General features: G+C 42.1%; 3 protein-coding genes across 5 annotated transcripts; 1 reads left to right on the top strand and 2 right to left on the bottom strand.

Annotated features, from left to right (window-relative positions):
• Window positions 1-6: 6 nt before the first annotated feature.
• Window positions 7-5,668, bottom strand: zgc:194990 (uncharacterized protein LOC568410 homolog). 2 transcript variants are annotated; one of them, XM_023273388.3, is made up of 10 exons: window positions 5,532-5,668; window positions 3,796-3,887; window positions 3,574-3,672; window positions 3,390-3,497; window positions 3,136-3,294; window positions 2,742-2,882; window positions 2,381-2,432; window positions 1,997-2,023; window positions 1,342-1,368; window positions 7-1,252 (listed from the first exon to the last, which is right to left on the bottom strand). In XM_023273388.3, the coding sequence occupies exons 2-10, from the start codon at window positions 3,856-3,858 to the stop codon at window positions 693-695; spliced, it is 1,236 nt and encodes a 411-aa protein (XP_023129156.2). In that variant the 5' UTR covers window positions 3,859-3,887; window positions 5,532-5,668; the 3' UTR covers window positions 7-692. The 2 variants fall into 2 exon arrangements, with proteins under 2 accessions (XP_023129156.2, XP_023129155.2); XM_023273387.3 differs by lacking the exon at window positions 5,532-5,668 and having other exon boundaries at window positions 3,796-3,945.
• Window positions 5,669-7,621: 1,953 nt separating this feature from the next.
• Window positions 7,622-14,023, top strand: si:ch211-250n8.1 (uncharacterized). 2 transcript variants are annotated; one of them, XM_023273381.3, is made up of 17 exons: window positions 7,622-8,193; window positions 8,282-8,462; window positions 8,768-8,875; window positions 9,082-9,157; window positions 9,381-9,537; window positions 9,704-9,749; window positions 9,889-9,947; window positions 10,140-10,175; window positions 10,323-10,375; window positions 11,124-11,256; window positions 12,648-12,862; window positions 12,960-13,005; window positions 13,095-13,160; window positions 13,273-13,332; window positions 13,431-13,516; window positions 13,778-13,872; window positions 13,948-14,023. In XM_023273381.3, the coding sequence occupies exons 2-17, from the start codon at window positions 8,426-8,428 to the stop codon at window positions 13,980-13,982; spliced, it is 1,308 nt and encodes a 435-aa protein (XP_023129149.1). In that variant the 5' UTR covers window positions 7,622-8,193; window positions 8,282-8,425; the 3' UTR covers window positions 13,983-14,023. The 2 variants fall into 2 exon arrangements, with proteins under 2 accessions (XP_023129149.1, XP_054860606.1); XM_055004631.1 differs by lacking the exons at window positions 7,622-8,193; window positions 8,282-8,462 and having other exon boundaries at window positions 10,323-10,358.
• A 61-nt stretch (window positions 14,024-14,084) lies between these two features.
• LOC111570549 (histone H3.3A) lies at window positions 14,085-16,505 on the bottom strand. The gene is made up of 4 exons (XM_023273383.3): window positions 16,368-16,505; window positions 15,453-15,590; window positions 15,195-15,348; window positions 14,085-15,098 (listed from the first exon to the last, which is right to left on the bottom strand). The coding sequence occupies exons 2-4, from the start codon at window positions 15,578-15,580 to the stop codon at window positions 14,970-14,972; spliced, it is 411 nt and encodes a 136-aa protein (XP_023129151.1). The 5' UTR covers window positions 15,581-15,590; window positions 16,368-16,505; the 3' UTR covers window positions 14,085-14,969.
• Window positions 16,506-16,637: the final 132 nt, after the last annotated feature.

Genomic DNA, 16,637 nt, shown 5'->3' with positions numbered 1-16,637 from the left:
AAGATGGAGCGTTTGCAGTTAATTTATTCATGTTTGAAGAAAACAGAAGCGTTGCCATCTTTATATGTCACACACAAACACAAACACAGCTGCAGAAACGAGCTCATGCCTGACAAATGTTTGCAGGAAGCTTGAGACAAAGAATCAGAGTAGGAGTTAACTATTGACATGCGTCGGCCAGTCTGTACTCATCTGCCTGTTTGAGTGCACTCAGGCTCTACATTGCTGGTCACACATCCTTCACAGCGCTTTCACAATATTGCATTTGTGAAATCTGTTTTTCATCTACAAGTAATAAAAAACTGTAATAAAAAATTACATTTCCATATCATTGTGTGGCATGAAAGTCTTCCAACTTAAGTTTTGGATTTCTACATCTCATATCATACATCTCATATTGGACAGTGTGAAAAAACAGCTGAAACGAGGCTGTTTTTGAGGTTTCCACCTGACAATATTAAAACATTCATCTTTTAAGTACAAATAGTCAAATACTGTACGTCTCCATGAAGGCAGAGTAACAGAAAGTGTAATGCAGAAAAAAATGGCGGTTCTTGTTCCAGATCTCTCGAAGCAACTCACAGAGAGAGTCAGACTTTTAGTCCACAACATTGAAATTCACTAGACTAAAAGTGCAGACTCGATGAGCTGCTGAGCATCAGGACTGAAGAGTGATCGGAGTGTTAAGCAGTTCAGGTCCAGAGGCAGGGCCCGGGGCAGAGGCACGGCTGTCTGACATCTGCAGGCCTGATCACCAGGTCTTTGACCACCTCCACAGTCCCAAACACTGGATACAGTTCCTCCGTGAACTTCTCATTGTAGGTGAAGAGGTGTGAGCGCTTCTCCACATCGTAGAAGGACAGCTGGCCCTGTTCATAGTCCAGATACACTCCAACTTTCCTGGGCACCAGGCTCTGTTGTAAGGGGGTAGTGGGCACAGTCAGGGCTTTCAGATCTGTGCCTCTCTCCAGACGGAGGGTCAGGTAGCCTGTATCGGTGTTGAGTGAGCGGAAGCCTTGCCTCATGGCAGATGCTTTGGCCACGCCCAGCCTCCAGTCCCTCTCCCCCACGTCCACCTCCCAGTAGTGGCGTCCAGAGACGTAGCCCTCCTGACCCACAGCACACCACCAGCCATCAAAGCGCTGCTGGCTCCGCTGCACGTCACGGCGCTCCAGGCCGCACCTCACACGCTTTTCATCACCGGAGATGAGCAGGTCTGGGTGGGCAGATTCTGAGTCCAGGGTGACGTCCTCTGTGAAGTCATAGAGCAGGATGTAGAGATTACAAACTGCCAAATTTGATATCAGCGTATCATGAAGAACAGAAGAGAGATTTCCATACCTGCTGCATCGCAAATCCAATTCCACACTGTCAAGAAATAGAAGAGACACTCTTAAAAGCTGTTAGAATAATTTAAAAAATAATACCAGATTAAAAGATTACATGTGAGGTGAAAGGAGTCACTTGTAGTGACTAAGAATCCCCAGTCAACTCTATGGTCCCTTCAACCATTCTTTGTTCTATAAAATGTTCTTAGTACTGATCAACAAAAAAATGAAAAAAGTCGCTGCTGTGTTTCTGTGTGTTATGTTGGACTATAAAGTAAGTATTTTAGGGATACTGGTCAAATAGAACAAACACAATAGACCTGGCCTTAGTTTAGTGTGAAAATTGGAAATTTCAGTTCAGAATTCCATATGATTAAACTGTTAATTGCGACAACAAATGACTGAAGTACAACCAACCAACCACCTTTAGTCCTGGCACCTTGAACTGTCAAACTGGACTGACAAACATTTCTAAACTGAACACACACAGTGAGGAAATATATAATGATGTATTATGAAAGAGGCTGAATATGACAATTTATTGTGGCATAGACTGCAGATCATATTATCCAGTCCAGAGTTGCCAAAAAAAAATCAATATGCGACAATATTGCAGGGTTTTAATGTAATGATCATTCACTTCAACAACAGTAAGGATCTGCACTCACCACTGTGGGGGATGTAGCGGGCAGCGTCTGAAAGAAGACAAACCATTACTGTGATTACGAGGAGACAATCGAGTGTTTCAATCCTCCTACATGCTCCTTTCCCAAGTTGCTTTCATGCACTATCCTCTAATCACATATCGATAGATTAGCTCTGATGGAAAGCAAATTTCACTGCTGCTACAGAGGCTGATTAAGTCTATAGTGCTGCTGCATGCACACATAATGTCATAATCAATAGCAATTCACACATTATTGATGGATGTTCAGCATTCTGAGGGCAACCTGTAGCATCCTTTACTGTATATTGCTGATGTCAAAATTAGACGTGTTTCCAGGTTAACAAGAGATGCTTCAAACAATCTCCAATCAAGGAGCTCCACTCACCAACTCTCTGGTTCCTCTGCTTTTTCACCAGCCACTGCTTCGTCACATCCTCCTACACTCCCGTATATAGAAAGGCAGACAACATGTGCATCATTCTAAAGCAGGCCAAGGTGACATGAACAATAAGCTAAAGAGATTAGCATGACTGGGTGGCATGTTGTGTGTATACATTATGTTCACCATGACTGATCTGAGAGCATCATGGATGTTTACAATGTTTTTGACCTCAAGTTAAATTAGTGCACTGTTTATTTCACCACTGGCAATGAATTCAAGCAGAGAGGATTACTCAGTGTCCTCCTCCAACCAGATGAATATTCAACACAGTCTAATCAGGGAAGATTGTGACAAACATCCAGACCTTTATGGGGCTGTCAGCATTCATCACAGCCAGTATGACGAGCTCCATGGCTGGGAGCAGGTTGGGCAGGCGGCCCCTCTTCCACTGGAACTCCAGGTCGTCCAGCATCATGAGCACCGGCTCCCCTGGCCACACGGTGGGCTGCACACAACCAGTTAGAAACAATTAGCATTGCTGGTCAGCGTCCACTGTAGCGTTGTAATTACAGTGTTTACTCTAACTTGTGATCATAGCTTCAGCACACTGTGATTATGATGGGATGATTGTCAAGGGCAGGGTTTAGCTTAATCATCTTTATCAGATGCAAACAGGGAACTGGGTCACACTTTAATCACCAACCAGCCGCAGGAAGAAGAAAGCCGACACATGTTGTTGTCCACCATGATATAGTCACCTGAGGCCGGCTTTTAATGTCACGTGTCCAATCCATGATGACCCTTTTGTAGGGTCCCATATCGTACTCGCCCCCAGACTCCAGCATGCAGAGGAGGTGTCCCTTCCAGTCCTTCTTCTCTGGCTTCTCATACTGGTAGTCAGATGGGATGATCTTCGACTGAATAAAAAGTACAAATGTGTAAGAACATTCAGAAAACAGCGAGTTCATTTACATATTGTGGCTGGAAAAAATACATGGCACCTATAATTTACCTGTACTTTCTTCTCCAGCACAGCAGCCCATTCAACGATAAAATCCCGGCACACACTTGCTGGCCAGATGTCCTCGCTGGTCCAGATGTGGCCGAGGACGTTCGACCTCTAAGGTACAGAGAGATACAAATGAGAATCAGTGAATGTAGGTGGTAGAACTAAATCAGAGAGGATAAGAGCTTACCTGGCAAATTCTGTTGAGTTCTCGAGCCAGCTCCATAATAAATAACTGACTTTCCACCAGAGGCTCCTTTTTGTCGAGTTTAACTCTCTTACGAGACTCCTGGAGCACAGAAGCAGAACATTAAAAGGGAAAAACCATGACTAAAGGTACATTTTGGAGGGAGGAGTACAGATTTAGTACTGGCAAGAAACAGTAATATCAGAGGAAAACAGAGCTGCATACCTTGAGCCGGATTTTGAGCTTTTTGGCCGGTTCAATAAGGAACTGCAGGCAGTCTTTCATCATGCTGGCAGCTGGAGAGCGAGGCCGATGCCCTGTGGTACGATAATAAAGCAGCTTTAATACGCTGGCACTCATTCTGTCAGAAGCTGGAGCCCAACTGCAGCTGACTGAGCTCCTGTCGCCCCCACAAATCGATGAGAGAGCAGAAAGCGCTAATTTATGAGAGGTGGCAAAAAAAGGTATGTGTGTGTAGAGAGAGAGAGAGAGAGAGAGAGAAGCACTGCAGAACTTTCCTCACAGCTCTGCACTCAAAATCCACAGAGAGCTCATTATTAGATACTCTGAGCTATCACTGGGAGAGGAGGAGGAGGACAGAAACAGCACCCACACACAAGACCATACAGCGTTAGCAAACACGGAAACAATGTAGAATCAGGCAAAAAATATTGCACAGTACAGGATTTCCTGATGTGTGTGAGTCAATACAGCTTGATCATGGCCTTGAAATTGGAAATTTATTCCCAAGGAGATGTGAGATAGCAGCAGAGAGCACTTTTTTAAACACTGCGGAGGGTGCGGGGGAATGTTGGACCAGTTTGCTGTTGATTCAGCAGTCCGCCCCTGCACGCCACTCTGATGCACTGAGGGGATTTACTGTTCTTTCTGTGATGTAGGGGTGGCAGCTGAGCCACAAGGATGCTGCCACTGACTTTCCAAGCACTGGGGAGCAGATATTGTTTTGGGGCGTCTGAGGATTCTGGGGGGAAAAAAACTGCATCCAATGCCAGAAACTGAATTTTACGGTTTAATCAGCAATATCTCACTGATCTGTTATTACCTGTTTGAGCAGTTTCTGTTGAATTTGTGAATTCAGTGTTGTCTATATTCTCTTATGTTTCTAATCTCATCCTTAATTTATTAGGAATGAAGAGTATTCATCTGCTTTAATGTGAAAACTGCATTTTGACTAATTGATTGGTTGATAGTAGAGATATTTCCTCTGTGATGATCAATGACTACGAATTGACTGTTTTCTCAAAGTCACAAAAAGTCACAAATTCACAGAAACAGTCCAGGCTAACTTTAGCTTACAGAGGCCATGACATGTGCAGGAAACCCTGAGAAAAGGTCAAGCGGTGCCACTGAGCCTGTTAACTAATTAAAAAAGGAAAACAGTGTTGCCCAAAGAAAAGCCCATTTTAAGTTTTTTGTAAAAAGGAGGAGCGTGACACTGATTTGCTGGTCTATCAAATGGTAGTCGTGATAACAACACAGTGCCTCCTGGTTAGATGCTGGGTTTATTTCTGGAGGTGCAGGCTGAGCTTGTAGGTGGCAGAGGAGCCGGAAGATTAGAGGAAATCCAGGATTACCACCGGTGCCACTGCTGCACAAACCCAGGAGTGACTTTCTATATTGAGACTGAGACCAACCTCTGCCTGCAAGTGAGCACCAAAACAAACACACTGCACAGCAACGCAACACACAGCAGGAGATACAATAATAACAAATACACACCACACTTTGGAGGTTATTCTCTGCTCTCGTTGTCAAAATGCATCATTTTTAAATAAATGTGGACAAATAAAAGCAGCCCTCGCTTTATGAGGCGGCTAAAAACGGACAACAATCTCTAGCCAGCAGGCAAACTGTTTAATTAGCCAGCTGGCAACAACACAATACTGACTTTTCTCAATTTAATTTCTTCAATTTAATTTAGTGTAAAAATAAAGTCTGACCTTGTTATGAGAGAATGTTCCCGTCGTCAGGTAACTCTGAGCAGCTCCTCTGTGGTGTTTCCACCAAACTGATTTAAAGCTCCGCCATCATCATCTTCATCGCTTCATCCACTACTGCGGCACCAGAGAGGCACAGCGCGCGCTCTTATGCGCCTCTGAGCGGCAGCGTCAAACGGCCGCCAGCAGAGGGCGCCATCTTACCTCCTGTCACCAAGGCAACACGGAGCTCTGCTATTATGGTCTGTCGTCTGAGGACAATTTCGACTAGTTCGCCGAGGTAGAAACACCTAAGAAGACAGCAGAGGAGGAGACCTGGGTGGGTTGACACACTTTTTGCCTTCAGACATATTTCTCTGACATAATTCATAGTAAAATGCACTAACTGGTAGTAAATGAGAGGTTCAAATCTCTGCTAGATGTGTGAATGTACAAGTGTAAAAACAAAGCCTTGCCTTTGAACTAGGGTTAGAGCTTACCCATAGCTTTTTTTTTTAAATTCGTGCTCATATTTGTCATATTTGTATGCCATATCAAACTTAATATGTTAAAAAGTATACTTTAACACGTTTCAACCATACAGTTTGAAAATTTTTTTGTAAATCTTTCACTTTTATCTTTGACGAAAAACTGACTGCATGCTTCATGTTAAAGCTGTAATGTCCAATTTATAGATGTTTTTATCTGGATTAAACAGTCAGAACGTGTCAATACTCAGAGTTTTTTGTCTTTGTAACAATTTAACGTTTCTTGTTACGAAATAAATTGTGACTTTATATTTTTTAAGTTACACAAATGGTTATGGGCTATAGTATTATAGTATATCGTATTTTTAGGTGTGTGTTTGTTATGTCTAATGTGTTTGTAATGAACATGATATAAGGATGGATTTTATATATGAAATAAAACAATATCCCTTCGCAATTATTCTATGGGCTCTTTTAAATGTTATATTTGAAATATTATAGTTATCATGAATAAAATCGATCCATTTTGATGCTTTTCAGTAACAATATTGGGAGCAGCAATCACTTTTTGGCAAACAGTAGACTGCATTATACGAGTAAAAATGTTCCTTTAAAGACCAATCTTCATTCAATAAAAAAACATAATTAATTAAATATCCCTGTGAAATAAACAAACATAACTAAGATTTATCCTGAGATTGAAATAAAGGAGAATAAATATGCGCGGATTATTGCCATATTTCCATAGTTTATTGTTGTAACACTACACTGTCCCAAACAGTTATTTCCTGCTTCTTTTTTTATATCATTTTCTGTGTATGTTTGTACATTATGGGTTGTAGAAATCTGTGGTGTTTTATTTTTCTACATCAGTGATTTTTTAATCATGTAACTGTACCTAGCTGGCGTCTTTGTACATCTTTGATGATTTTGAAAGTATTTTAGAATTTACAACATGAAAACTGAGATCAAATTGGGCTGAATGTGGCCCCTGAACTAAAATGAGTTTTGACCTAATGCCCTGTGTAGATATTCCATTAAAAATCAGTCATTTCCAGCTAGAATAGTCATTTACCACATTAACAATGTCTTCATTTAAAAAAAAAAGCTTTTCTTTCAAAAATAAGGACGTTTCAAAATGACCCCAAACTTTTGAACGGTAGTATATGTAAATATGGATGTATTTAATATTGAATAAATCGGCTTTGCACTGGAGTTTCGTTTGTACACCAAATGGTGTATTTTTGTTAACACCAGGTGGTAGAAAAAATGTCTGCTAACGAGAACAACAGGTGTTACCAGAATGAAGTGGTAGGTGGAACCACAAATATAAAGTTCCCATGTCAGGATATATATCAGTTTATATAACAACCTCAAGAGACTCAGCTGCGTTTTAATCTTAAAGGCACTGAAGGGAGCCAATGTGAAAATAAAATATAAAGTAAAACGAGGCGGCAGCCTTCAGCCCACACTGAATCTGAGGGTTGGTGTATGTTTGGCAGCAGAACAGCAGATGTCACTACAGTCAATAATCAGGTGGTATCTCGGCTCTACTTCAGACTGAGCCCTTGTCCACACGTAGCCGGGTATCTCACAAAACAAAGATATTTTTCTATGATTCGGCCTATCATCCACACGAAAATGTAGATGTACGTCATCAAAAACGATTCTTTTTAAAAACTCCGACCAAAGGGAGGATTTGCGAATTCTCCCTTTTATGCGTCTGCATGTGGACATCAGTAACCGGGGTTTTGCGTTTCGAAACGTCACCGCCTGCGACAAAATATGTGCTTACGTCACATATGCGACCTGTGTTTACATTCGGTAACAGTATGGATGCTCTCACAAGGTTTTGGACGCTGTTTCTTGTACAGGCGCTTTTTACTTGCTCGTTTTTACAAGACCAGATACCGCTCCACATTCAACAACACAGAAGGACGACGTTAAGGACGGTTATTCTTCACCACCTTGCTAGGATTTGGGGAACTACTGCCACCTAAAGGTCCGGCATGCTTATGAATGTGCTGAAAAACGCACTTATGCGGTTAGGTGTGGATGAAGTTTTTTTTCTAAAAACGAGGTGGTGTGTACGTAAGTTTTTTTCTAGACGGAGGGGGAAGGATATTTGGTTTTACAAAAACCCGGCTACGTGTGGACAAGGCCTGAGATCGTCGGCAAGACCCTTGATGCTTTGACAGGTAGCTCCGTCTGTTCATTTCTTCGATGTTTCCAAAGACTTGGCAGATCTAATGAACCCGTCAGTGTGTCCTCATCCCTCTCTGTCAGGTTTGTACTGTGGAATGAACGGAAGGTGTCTCGCTATGTGAGCTACACGGAAGTGTGATCACAGCGTGTCTCCCTGAGCGTGAATGACAGGAGGCTGGAGGAGCGTCTCTCTCCGAGGACAGGCTCTGATCACAGCTGATCAACATGGCACCCAGAGACCCTCTGCTCGGCACTCTGAAGGGTAAGCGTCAATGATAGATGATGGCAGGGGGATGTTGTTGGATCATCATCTCAGCTGATCGCAGCGTCCATCTTTACGACGCCTTATCACTCTCCAATACAAACAACCCGTGTTTCTGCCGTGGCAACTGGGGTTTTATTTCTGTTGCAGACACCCCAAAACGCATCAGCCGCGCCTGTTATCATCTTGTTTATTGTGTCCATGAGTGAAATGGCGATGATGAAAAACGGTGGTGTATTTTTGCTCACTGTCGTGCAGATTGACAGCAGGTTCACTGTTTATTGCGTGTTTTTTTCCCCTCACAGTGTGCGTCCTGAACCTGCAGGCTGATGGAGAGATGGTGACAGACTCCAACCCACACCTCGCCTCCTGCTGTGAGCTCCTAGAGCTGATCCTCAGGAAGGGGCTCCAACGTCAGTGTCACAAACATGTTGAAATCATTTATTTTTGGAATGTCAGTTCATGCTTGAAAAGACTGTAACAGATTTTTAAAAATCAGAGTATTTTGTGGCAGAATTACAGTAATACATTTTGGTATTTTAATAATAAATCGTCTGAAGCCCTGAATGTGAAATACTCCTTTGCTGTACAAACTGGTTGTGTTTTGTTTCCTCTCCAGAGCCAGTTCTCAGTCTGGTGCACAGAGATTACTGGCAGTGTTTTGAACAACTTCCACACCAAGATGTCTGCGGCAGGTATGAACATCCTGCTTAGATGAACTGATAACTACAGACAGATAGAGGCAGCTGCATCAGAGCAAAAGTAGCACATTTTTAGATTAATAAATCTGATCCAAAATGAGTTTAAAATAACGCTACTAATAACAAAAAATGCTAAATATTGGAAGTGATAGTTGGTCGATTCCTACCATCTCAGCCCTGTTAACGCCTGTGTTCTCTGCTGATGTGTTGTGTGTAGGCTGTCTGCCCTGTCCTTGGTGGTTGAGCAGACCAGAGTTTGCAGGAAGCTGCTTTCAGCTCAGGGCCGAGGTCGCTACCTGCTCAGACTGGCCCTCAGCCGCAAGACCCTGCCACAGTTCTTCACACACCTGCTGCACACACCCAGAGTCCTGGAGGTCAGACACACACACCATTTCCACTGAAATGTATTCAGAGATAGATACATTTTACCAGTGTTACCAACGTGTGTCTGTTGGTGATCAGGGAAAAGAACATTTTTATAGACTGCTCTGTCTAATAGACCCAAACAGCTTTGATTCATATTGTTTCTCTCCCCTCCAGTGGTATAGCCCAGCTTTATCAATTCTCAGGAATGAGGAGTTTGTGGGTGAGACTTTTTACTTGATCTGACTGTTTCCACTAAGTGCAATGGCTTTAAGCAAAGCTGAGGAAATTCTTGTCACCACCGCCATCTGGAGCTTAACATCAACACCAGACTTTAAGTGGCACTGTTCTTCCTCTTCCAGAGCCTTTCATGTCACTGCTGCTGGTCCTGTCTCACATGGAATTCAAACTGGACATGGAGGTCAGACGGCAACAGCTTCTTTCTGCAAAGAAAAACTCTAAATGCACTGTTCATGCCATTTTGATATATTTTTAAAGCCACTTTCTTTCCTCTAAAACACAACATTGACTACATTAAAGCCACTGTTCTTTGAAATCACTTTGTAAACAAGCATTTTCAACACTAATAACCATTTCTGTTCCCTTTACCCAGAACTGCAGTTTTCTGGATGAGAGCTGGCTTCTACCAGTAAGAACAGTGTTTACTATTGCACAAGTCACAGCATCACAGCAATGTTATTATAGCTTTACTGGTCTGAAAATACGCAGGTGCAGCGACATAAGAAGCAGTGTAGTGAGATCCAGCAGAAGGTCAGTTGTCTCTGTATGTTTTCAGGTGTGTGAGCTGTATGAAGTGGTGCCCTGTCGGGAGGTAGGGATGGTTCTGAGGTTTGTATCTTTAACTCTACAGAAGCACACTGCCCGTCCAAAAAAAATTCACCACTTGGATTCAACTAAGCAAATAGGAGCCTTCCATTGCATAATTACTGCAGTGATGAATATGTTTCAGCTGACAACAACTTGTTTAACGCTAGCTGATGCAGTGACTAGCTTCTCATTTTTTAAACAACTGTGTCAGACGACATATCCTTTCGCTGTGGAAAGGATGTTGATCTGTTTCAGCAGGGTCAAATTATTGGCCTGCATCAAGCAAAAAAAACAACTAAGGAGATTTCTGAAACTACTAAAATCGGGTTAAGAACCGTCGAAACCCATTATTAAAACCTGAAGGACAGTGGTGAACCATCATCTTAGAGTGGTTCAGGGAGCATGAGACGTCATTTTCACACATGGATTGTCCTCCACAGAGTCCAGACCTCAGCCCCACTGAGAATCTTTGGGATGTTCTGGAAAAGACTTTGCACAGTGGTTCAACTCTCCCATCATCAATACAAGATCTTGGTAGAAAATGAATGCAACTCCGGACAATAATAAATGTTGTGACATTGCAGAAGCTTATTGAAATGATGCCACAGTGAATGTGTGTTGTTGTCGGAGCTAAAGGCGGTCCAATGAAATATTAGAGTGTGCGACTTTTTTTTTGCCAGGCAGTGTAGATTCTCATTCTATTGAGCAGTGTCTGCTAATATAAAGATCTTTCCAACCTGTTGCATCTGTCTCTCTGTCCACCTGTCAGGTATCTCAGTGGACGTGTCTTCGTCCTTGACCTGATGCCTGGCAGTCAGGCTCATGTCGACAAGTTCATCTCTCCTGGTGACATTATTGATGAGATCAACGGGACCTCGCTCAGAAATTCTAAAAATGGGCAGGTTAGAAAATCTTCAAATATACAGTATATTAGCATAATAACTGTCTCGGTGATAGAAATGACAGTTTTTACATTGGTCTGGTGGATCTTTTGAGAGAATATGCTGATATCTGTGCCTTCCCACAAAGCATGAAGCAGGAAACATTGTGAGGTGAACTTAGCTTTGAATTAGAAGCTTCTTAAAGGTGTCACAAGTAGACATTTTACCAGCTGGACCTTGATAGGCAAAACTAAACCTAATGACCATTCATGTCACGTAATTGGAACCATACAATAGTCCTTTTCCAGTTTAAGATAATTTTTTATTACTCTGGGGATAAATTTTTTGTAGGCAACAAGTTGTTTGGCCTTTAAATTGTCAGAAAATTGTGAAAAATGTCAATGAATGTTTTCCAAAGCCCAAGACAACGTCCTCCGTTTTTGTTTTTTATCAAAATAGTTGGCAATTAATGAAATAGTTGGCAAGTGATCATTAAATCATTGCAGGTCTCACAAACAACACAACAAACATATTGTCACAGTATATTTATGATGGCTTTGTTGTCCCACTAAATCATACTACTTTGGCAGTGAGCCACCATGAACAATACCAGAACCCTGAAATTGTAGTAGCAAAGCGATATTCAGAAATCAGTAGTTTTATTGTGTTTAGCTTTGCCTTTCCTACTATAAATATCTGCCAAGAAAAAATAATACATGAGTATGTTGCATAAAGCTCCTGCATGCCACCCACACAGGTGTTTTTATGTAGGTCGCCTGATCACAGCTGTTTACATGAACCGACTGCCATAGGTAGCCAGATTCTCCTGTTCATTTTATTGCACCAGTTCCAGTGGAACACCTTATACTTTGTCGTTTTTGTGACATTGTGCAATTCCCAGCATAACTGCCCCCACCTTGAGCAGTTCTTTAATCAGCTAGAAAATCTGAAAATGCCTGCATGGGTGTGAGCTGGACTGTACTTATTAACACGGTAAACATGACCCTGCTTGAAGGCACGATAAGGCCAAAATGAGGAAGTTTAGATTTTTTTTACTAAAGGAAAACAGCAACACTGAAAGCAAGAAGTCTCTAATTGTGCTATTTTTCCATGTGTTCTGAAAGATATAGAATTTAACGATACATTATACATTAGGGCTTATGGTCAGCTTCTCTGCGGCTCTGTTAGTACGGTAGAACTAATGAAGAGTTTCCGGTGAGCTCTGTACACGCATCATGTCCGTTAGAAACAGACTGTACGAGACACTGGCCAGTCAAACCCTTGACAACCATATAACTATTTGTATACTTTAAAAACTGCTCCTCTCAACATTGTACTTAGATTTGCTACTGTACAAACCTCAGAAGCCTCCTCACATACAGTCGTATAACATACATTCTCTTTTTGCATAGGCAGGTGTGGTTTTGTCTCGGCTGAAGGGCTGCCCTTTGTCCATCCGTGTTATGAGGTGGAGGGCCCATGATGGAACAGTGTATCGGCCCCTTATTAAACTCCTGCGGGCTCTGAGGGTGGAGAACCCCACTCTGCAGCTCGGTCCTGCTCCCTCCGAACAGACCTCCAGTAGAGACCAGAAGCCTCCTCCGTCACAGTGTCTCAAAGAGGGAAGGCAAGTGTGGACAGGTTTCAAATCAGAATTCGTCTCTGTGTTACCTTATGATATGTTTTAGAAACAAGCTGCTAAGTGACCAGCCTCTTCTCAACAGGATTGTGTACATTGTGCAGTTCTTGGGAAAAGCAAACATTGGAATGGTAAAAAGTAGTTTGCTCTTACAATTTTCTAGATGTCAAATCATTGTGTGTATGTCTCCCATAACTGGCATGGTTTGATCCTTTTATAGTTTGGAGGCAAGGAGGTGCTGCAGCATGCAATCCCACAAGTGTTGCAGAAAAACCTGCCCAGCAAGGTAATGAACCCACACCCCTGCCTCAGGACACGTTGGCTTAATGAATGTTAGTCTGTCATGTTGTGCAAAGCCCTTACATGTTTACATCCACTCAGAGTATTTTGTCCTGCAGGATGTGCTCTTAGATATGAAGGAAACACATCTGACGTGCACAGACAGAAACAGTAAACTGGTAAGTTGACACATTGTCCTTCACAACTAATAACTGGTGTCACTTTGCCACTACTTCAGTTCTCCTGGAATTACATGCCGATTGTCTTGCTTCCTCAGGAGCTCTTTGAGCATCATTATCCAGAGATTTCATGTGTGGGGAGATTTGCTCAACCAGACTATACAATATTTGCCTTCTGTGTGGCGTGAGTATTATATAAATCAAAACTTGCATATGATAAAGTTATCATTGATATCACAGTAGACATGAATAAATGTGGTAATTAGGAGTATATCTATTATTAAACATATTTCCACACATCCATGTTAATATAGGCTTGGAGTTTAGTCTGCAGGTATACACACTGCAGAGACAAGATGTGGTGATGCAACACACAAGGCTTTACAGATGAATTGTCATTGGTTGAGCCCAGATGTCATTTAAGCACAATTGGCTCTGTTCACAGAGACTCCCCAGAAACTCCTCAGTCCACAGGCTTCTGCTGTGTGGTCCTCAAAGCCAGCACCATCAAGGAGTGTGAGGAGATAGTCTGCCGTATTGGTGAGGCATAAAAACAGTCAAGTGAAACAAATCTGTGTAGCCCAAACACTAAGTGTCTTGTATTTTCTTTTGCAGCAACTGGTTTCAAACATACTGAATGGTTTGTATGACAAAACACCAACTGCAAATAAAACGTGTGATGAATCACGCACACAGCATCAGTGTCTGAATGCCTAGTATACATTTCCAATCAAATGCAGAACACGCATATGTCTACTCATAAAGACCTTTAATAGAAAGACATGTGACAACATTTCATAAATAGTATTAAATGTAGCTGCCAAGATTTTATGTTGGAAAAACATGTAAAAAGCGATCCAGAAAAATACACAGAGGGTCTGCCATGCTCCTCGTCACCGAGTATAGAGGATCAACTGAGGTAGCCAATACCCTGACACTACAGCGAGGTCTATTGAACATGACATGCTGGCATTTTGTGGTAGATGGGTAAAGAAACCCTGGCCCTCCCATGGAAGATGTGAAGAATTCATCCTAATGCCAAAGACAACATCATCCCCAGAAGGAGCCCAATACCCACACTGAACTTGAGTGGTGCAGTAATGTTATATTTAGTAGCCATGTTTCCATATTGTCAAGAAAATCTGTAGCAAACTTAAAGGAGGCCTTCAGGTTTTGTTCTCAATTGGGCCACCTGTAACTCTTTAATGATAGCTGGTAGTGGCCATATTCCACTATGTCCAAATGCAAAGGCAAGTAAAGAAGCAAAAATAGCTGCAAGTCAATTGTTAGCTACATCAGAAATTATGCGCATCAACTTTTGAATGCGCCAAAAGTCACCACAAACAAGCATAAAAATTTGTGAAATTCAGGTAATTTGCAGAATTTGAGATTTCTTTCCAAAATCAGATCAGTTATGGAAACACGGCTAATGACCCATGATGGAACAGGTAGATAGTCCTGCTGTTATACCCAAAGTATACTCAGGCTTATGGAATGGTTGATGTATTGTCTCAATCTAAAATACAATACAAAATTCAAAAAGAACTTATAAAAATAACCCAGGAAATAAAATGTCCACAAAATGGTTAAGTACGATAAATAGGATCATTTGTTGTGACAATGCTGCCACCAGCCACTTAGGCCCTCTCTCCCCTTATCCTACGAGCCAGCTGGATGTCTTTGGGCATGATGGTGACACGCTTGGCATGGATGGCGCACAGGTTGGTGTCCTCAAACAGACCCACCAGGTAAGCCTCGCTGGCCTCCTGTCAAAAGACAAAGGAAACAAAGTTATTAATTTATTTCTGCTCATGTTGCACGCTAGTACTTCTCTGCAAGAATTTTAATCCATTGTTATTTACCTGAAGAGCTCCAATGGCAGCACTCTGGAAGCGCAGATCAGTCTTGAAATCCTGGGCAATTTCTCTCACCAGACGCTGGAAGGGCAGTTTGCGGATGAGCAACTCAGTGGACTTCTGGTAACGACGGATCTCCCTCAGAGCCACAGTACCAGGCCTAGACGACAACAGCATGTTATGCACAGTGTACATTTGTGTGCTGTAATATACTGCATGCTACAAACAAGTTAGTAGAATTAATGAAATTTAAGCTGTGTGTACCTGTAACGATGAGGCTTCTTCACTCCTCCGGTGGACGGAGCGCTTTTCCTGGCAGCCTTGGTAGCGAGTTGCTTCCTTGGCGCCTTTCCTCCGGTAGACTTACGGGCTGTCTGCTTGGTACGGGCCATCTCGAACTTGCTAAAACGGTGGAAAATGCATTTTAATATATGCCTTGTATAGTAACAGTTCTCAGTGTAGCAAAACCGAACTAAACCAGTCACGTACAGGTGTGATGATTGTTAGGCTAGCATGCTAACCTAGCTATAACTTAATACAGCCCCTCCCCCAAAGCTAAAACCACTGGGAGGCGCCGGGTTTTACCAGGAATACAACCAACGCTTCGCCAGTGTATCAGCGATGCTTAATTTAAAAGTCGCCACTGAAATGTTTTTATATAAATTCAATTTACTTAGATTAGATATGTTTGCCGTAATCGTGTATATCAACGATTAGTCTCTCTCTGAGGCCTACTTCAACCACAGACAATGGCGTCAAAACACTCGTCGCCTGAACCAGCCAGTCAGGCTCTGCTTTTCAACTTCGCCATTTTCAGCTTCTCCTTTTATCTCAGGCCATACAGCTTTGGTTCTGCTTCACCGACATTAGCTTACACATAATTAGCTTAGCTAACGGCTGCTTTGTATAAACTGTCAACAGAGACTTCAACATGAAACATAAGCAAGTTTTTTAGCTGATGTATGTCTTCCCGTTTCAGTAGAGCATTTTAATCTCGTCGTTTGACGATAACGTCAACCCTGAGAGACTCCATTGTTCTATTTTTAGCTAGTGCTATCGTTAGCAAGTCGACATATTAGCCTAACAACGCCTGTAAATAAAATAGACGACCACTACTCCTATCACAGTAATAACAATTCATTTAATCAATACATTACTAACAGAAACAAATGTCCTTACCTTTAATATCAGTTGATTATAAAAAATAATTGCCGTTAACAACACAGCTGCGTCCGCTCAAAACGAGTTCTATCGAAAAAAACGGATGAGGCCGCGTATTAATACTCTGTCTGACGTAATGGTTGTAAAGCCCTCCACGCCCGTTGGCTTACCCTCCTGAGTGACAGAGTGGCCAGCCAATAAAATGCAGCAAATTAAAAACACGTAAACATAAAGAAAATCATTCCTAATGTTTATGAGTTTCAGTTTTGTACGATTCCAACATACATG

Source organism: Amphiprion ocellaris, chromosome 18 (assembly GCF_022539595.1).
Source record: "Amphiprion ocellaris isolate individual 3 ecotype Okinawa chromosome 18, ASM2253959v1, whole genome shotgun sequence".
In the NCBI taxonomy this organism is placed as follows: Eukaryota; Metazoa; Chordata; class Actinopteri; family Pomacentridae; genus Amphiprion; species Amphiprion ocellaris.
Note: the sequence above shows the minus strand (reverse complement) of the source record. Positions and strands in the feature narration are given on the sequence as shown.